General features: G+C 32.6%; 1 protein-coding gene across 1 annotated transcript; it reads left to right on the top strand.

Moving 5' to 3' along the window:
* Positions 1–3,188: 3,188 nt before the first annotated feature.
* Positions 3,189–4,029, top strand: LOC119570210 (cuticle protein AMP1A-like). The gene is made up of 3 exons (XM_037918049.1): positions 3,189–3,216; positions 3,379–3,596; positions 3,721–4,029. The coding sequence occupies exons 1-3, from the start codon at positions 3,208–3,210 to the stop codon at positions 3,920–3,922; spliced, it is 429 nt and encodes a 142-aa protein (XP_037773977.1). The 5' UTR covers positions 3,189–3,207; the 3' UTR covers positions 3,923–4,029.
* Positions 4,030–4,916: the final 887 nt, after the last annotated feature.

Here is a 4,916-nt window from a genome sequence, read left to right as displayed (position 1 = left end):
GTTAGAATATCTGCATTGTGTAAATATGATGATGTTCCATTGTTGAAGATTTGCATGATTTTTTTGTTTATCCATACATTAGAATAAATAATACAATGTTACATATAATTTCACTTCCAAAGGAAAATGTTCCTTAGCATATCTATGACCGGCCTTCCAAAACAGAACAATGAAGTACAAGTCAAATGATCGATTTCCTTCCTTCAAGCGTTTAGATAAGCAGGTACAAGTCTTTGTTTATCTGTTGCAATTAAAGGCAGAATGGCGGATGTCTAAAATAAGGTGGTTTCAGTCTGCCATGAGCGTGCCATCAAGATCATAAGAAAGTGGGAGGGGAAGGTTATAACTCATGTGAATTAAGGTATTTTGCTGGAAAAAATGAGAACGAATGATTGTTTCTTGAAAAGGGAATAGATAAAAGGAGAAATACATAAGAAATTGGTTAGACACATGCATTGCATACATGTATGAACAAGTAAATATATAAATGAACACTCATACACACACACTACACCCACATACACGTAAATTCATATATACATTTTAATAACTGTACATACATACATACAGACACACACACACATAACTTTATTTATGTCGTCAAAAACTTAGCCACTAAGAAAAGAGTTTCTTGATATTATCTTATAATCCATAGTATATGTATGGAAATTTAAGTACAACTATGCTATCTTAACATTTTGAAATAATTTAGCTTAATCACCAGAATCACGCTACCTTTCCTGGCATTGTTTTTGGAAGGAATGATATTAAATTCAGTATCTCGAGGGAAAGACACGTTATATTTTTCACTTTTAGATACCAGTGTCTCTCATATGTGCGTCAGGGAATTTTTTTCTGTCCTATAAATACACTAATTCATAGGAAGCTAATAATAGGATGCAACTCCTCTGACCTCTAGAAATAACATAACAGAAGCCACTCCACTGATTACCTTGCTGCCACGTCATCTTGGAGAATGGCCGTCATTTCTTTATTTATATAGTTTGTTTGATGAGTTTAAAGTTTAAATATTTGCGAAAACAGGTCATATGCCCATTTTCTCTTAGATTGACGAATATATCACTCATGACAGAGTATAGGGGTTTTATGTAACTTCCAATATAATTATGTTTTCTTATGTTACCTGCTTAATCTTTCATTGGAAAATATTTGTTTGCTGCTTTCCTAAGTCAAGAAGTCATATTTTCGTTAACAACAACTTATAAAACACTTAGACACCAATGTATAGCTCTTTGAATTTTCAACAAACAAGCAACTCGTGATCCAGATTTGTTAATCATTCAGATATCTATATATGAGTATCTAAATGGTTCAGAAACTGTCACGGATACTCACCTTCTGCGACAACAGCAGCCTCAAGACAACATTTCCTTCGAGTATGTCAGCAAGATCAAGTTTGACAGAGCTATTCGTTATCACCTGATCTGTGGTGTACTAGAAGCCGTTGGTCTGGTTCTGTTCCCACATTTACCGTTAGAAATTCCAACTGTCGATGTGGATAACTCCGATAACGAATTAAAGATAACCACCTTACCACCTAGCCCTATTGCCATGGGGCGTCCAAGGAAAAAGAAATACTGGAGATAGGATTAGACAGGTGATAAAAAAAAAAAACTATTGTGGATTAGGCCTCCGGGGGTTAGCGTGGAAAAGAGCAGTTAATTTTTATTTTTCTCTAAGAAACTGAATGTATGTATGGATCTGTCACTCTTATATATATATATATATATATATATATATATATATATATATATATATATATATATATATATATATATATATATATATATGTAAATTAAATATTTTTGGATTTCTAGTGATTATGAATCTATTATTCTGTATCAGCAATTTGGGGGCCCCTTTTTCCAAGGTGGTGGACGAACCTCAAGGTGGATAACTGGGTCTTTAATATGTTATTTTTAGAGGCTAAAATATTTTCTATTTCACACTCACACAGACACGTGTATATATATATATTAATATATATTAATATATATATATATATATATATATAAAATATATATATATATATATATATATATGCATACATGCATGTATACATCTACATACACAATACATTATATATATATATATAATATATATATATATATATATATATATATATATATATATATATATATATATGTGTTGTGTGTGTGTGTGGGTGTGTGTGTGTGTGTGGTGTGTGTGTGTGTGTGTGTGGTGTGTGTGTGTGTGTCTGTGTGTGCGCGCGTTCGTGCGTGCGTATACAAACACATGCACACATGAATGCAAATTATATATTTGTGATAAAACACATACAAGTACACAGTACATGCAGAAAACCACGCGGGCACACACACACACACACACACACACACACACACACACACACACACACACACAACACACACACAACATATAATATATATATATATATATATATATATTAATATATATATATAAATATATATATTTTTATTTATTTATCTATACATACATACACTTATATATAATATATATATATATATATATATATATATATATATATATATATATATATATATATAATATATATATATATTATATATGTGTGTGTGTGTGTGTGTGTGTGTGTGTGTGTGTGTGTGTGGTGTGTGTGTGTGTCTGTGTGTGTCTGTGTGTGCGCGCGTTCGTGCGTGCGTATACAAACACATGCACACATGAATGCAAATTATATATTTGTGATAAAACACATACAAGTACACAGTACATGCAGACAACCACGCGGGCACACACACACACACACACACACACACACACACACACACACACACACACACACACACATATATATATATATATATATATGTATATATATATATATATATAATATATATATATATATTATATATATATATATATATATATATATATATATATACGTATATATGAATATAGATATAGATAGACTTGCATGAATATAAATCATATACATGCATGCATAAATACTTACATACATTTGTGGATTTATTTGTGCATATGTACAAGAAATATATATTTCTAATTCACTTTGCTGGATAAAACACATTTTTTATCATACCGCTCGTGCACCTGAACTTTTTAAAAGTACAGTCTAATTGGTAAATGGCAACTTTTGCTTCTCTTGCGAAGATAAATACCTGCATTGAGTCTCGTGAGAAGCAGATCACTCGCACAGTCTGTAACATGAAATTTGTAAGTAATTTCACTTTCGTAAAATTAACCGTTGCTGTTTCCGAGAATTATAGTTATCAAGGTTGACACTGTGATGTCAAGGGGTTGTTATAATGTACTATTCAATACGAATAATTTGAATTTCGCTGAACATGCTATCATTCTGCGATAAATACCTTTCAGATTCTTCTTGCCGTGTTTGCCTGCGTGGCTGCTGCCGCTCCCCAGGGATATGAGGCCCCTCGCCGTGACTCTGAGGAAGTGCCCATCCTGAGGGACGAACGCGTGATCGAGAACGACGGAAGGTACAACTTCGACGTGGAAACAGGAGACGGCATCGTAGTGTCAGAGTCAGGAGCTCCCAGCGCAGACGGAGGCATCAGCAGTGCTGGTTCTTACTCGTGAGTATCTGGAAAGAAGCAAAATTATATGGATAGAAACTCCAATATTTCTTGACGGTTATATCTTTATATTGTTCATAACAAAACCATATACTTATCTCGTTATCCACTTTCTCTTAATTAGCTACACCGCTCCTGACGGCACTCCCGTCCACGTTGATTTCGTGGCTGACGAAAAGGGCTTCCAACCTCAGTCCGACCTCCTGCCCGTGGCTCCCGAGTTCCCCCATCCGATCCCCGACTTCGTCAAGGAGCAGATTGCCTTCGCCGCTGAGGAGGACGCCCGCAGGGCGAAGGAACCTTCCAACAGATACAGTGCTCCTTAATCAGAATGCGTTGCAGAATATGTGTATATATTATGAAGATGTTCCGTTGTTGAAGATTTCATGCTCTTTCTATTTAATCATCCATCGAAATAAACAATACAATTTTATATATATTTTCATTTTCTAAGGAAAATGTCTCTTGTGTTTATAATGACTGGTCTTCCCAAATAATCGGCCAATGTAAAATATAAATGGAAATCAAAGGAACGATAGACTCATAAAGTAAAATACGCAGAAATAATACTCAAAAGAATCTTTATATTTATATTGATTAATAAAAAAATCTGTGAAATGAGGTATCTTACTGGAAAATCTACAAGGGCGAGTGATCGTTTCTTAGACTATGGATAAAAATATACTACCTTGCACATACATATATTTTTTATATATATATATATATATATATATATATATATATATATATATATATATTATATATGTATATATAAAAACCCATCCATTTATATATATATATATATATATATATAATATATATATATATATATATATATATATATATAATACATATATATATATATATATATATATATATATATATATATATATATATATATATATATATATATATATATAGGCATATTTTACACATTCATGCACACACGTACACACACATTAATATTTCAAATTAATCAAATTACCAAAACACTGTAGCAAATTTGGGCCACTAAAAGAAAAACGGGGTATCTATATTTTAGCCAATAATTCTTAGTACACATAAAAAGTAAATGCAACTACAATATTGTAACAGTTTTCAAAGCATTAAGTGTTTTCATCACACTACCGTTCCTGGGATTATTCTTGAAAATGTTGACAGCAAATTCGTTCTCTCGAGAGCGCCATTTTTTTTTTACAGCCAGGCTACCATGTCTGCGGATCACAGTGGTCTCTGTTGCCGATAACGCTCATGGGAAAATACAGTTCTATTTTTAATAAAGTCCACTGTGTTTTTTATTTTTTTCCCTAAGTTACCGCG

Source organism: Penaeus monodon, unplaced genomic scaffold (assembly GCF_015228065.2).
Source record: "Penaeus monodon isolate SGIC_2016 unplaced genomic scaffold, NSTDA_Pmon_1 PmonScaffold_23148, whole genome shotgun sequence".
Lineage (NCBI taxonomy): Eukaryota > Metazoa > Arthropoda > Malacostraca > Decapoda > Penaeidae > Penaeus > Penaeus monodon.
Note: the sequence above shows the minus strand (reverse complement) of the source record. Positions and strands in the feature narration are given on the sequence as shown.

What these genes read in the sequence shown, in the direction of transcription:
- LOC119570210 (XM_037918049.1), top strand. An exon ending in AGCAGTGCTGGTTCTTACTC is followed by an intron (nt 3,597 to 3,720) that starts GTGAGTATCTGG and finishes TCTCTTAATTAG; the next exon opens with CTACACCGCTCCTGACGGCA.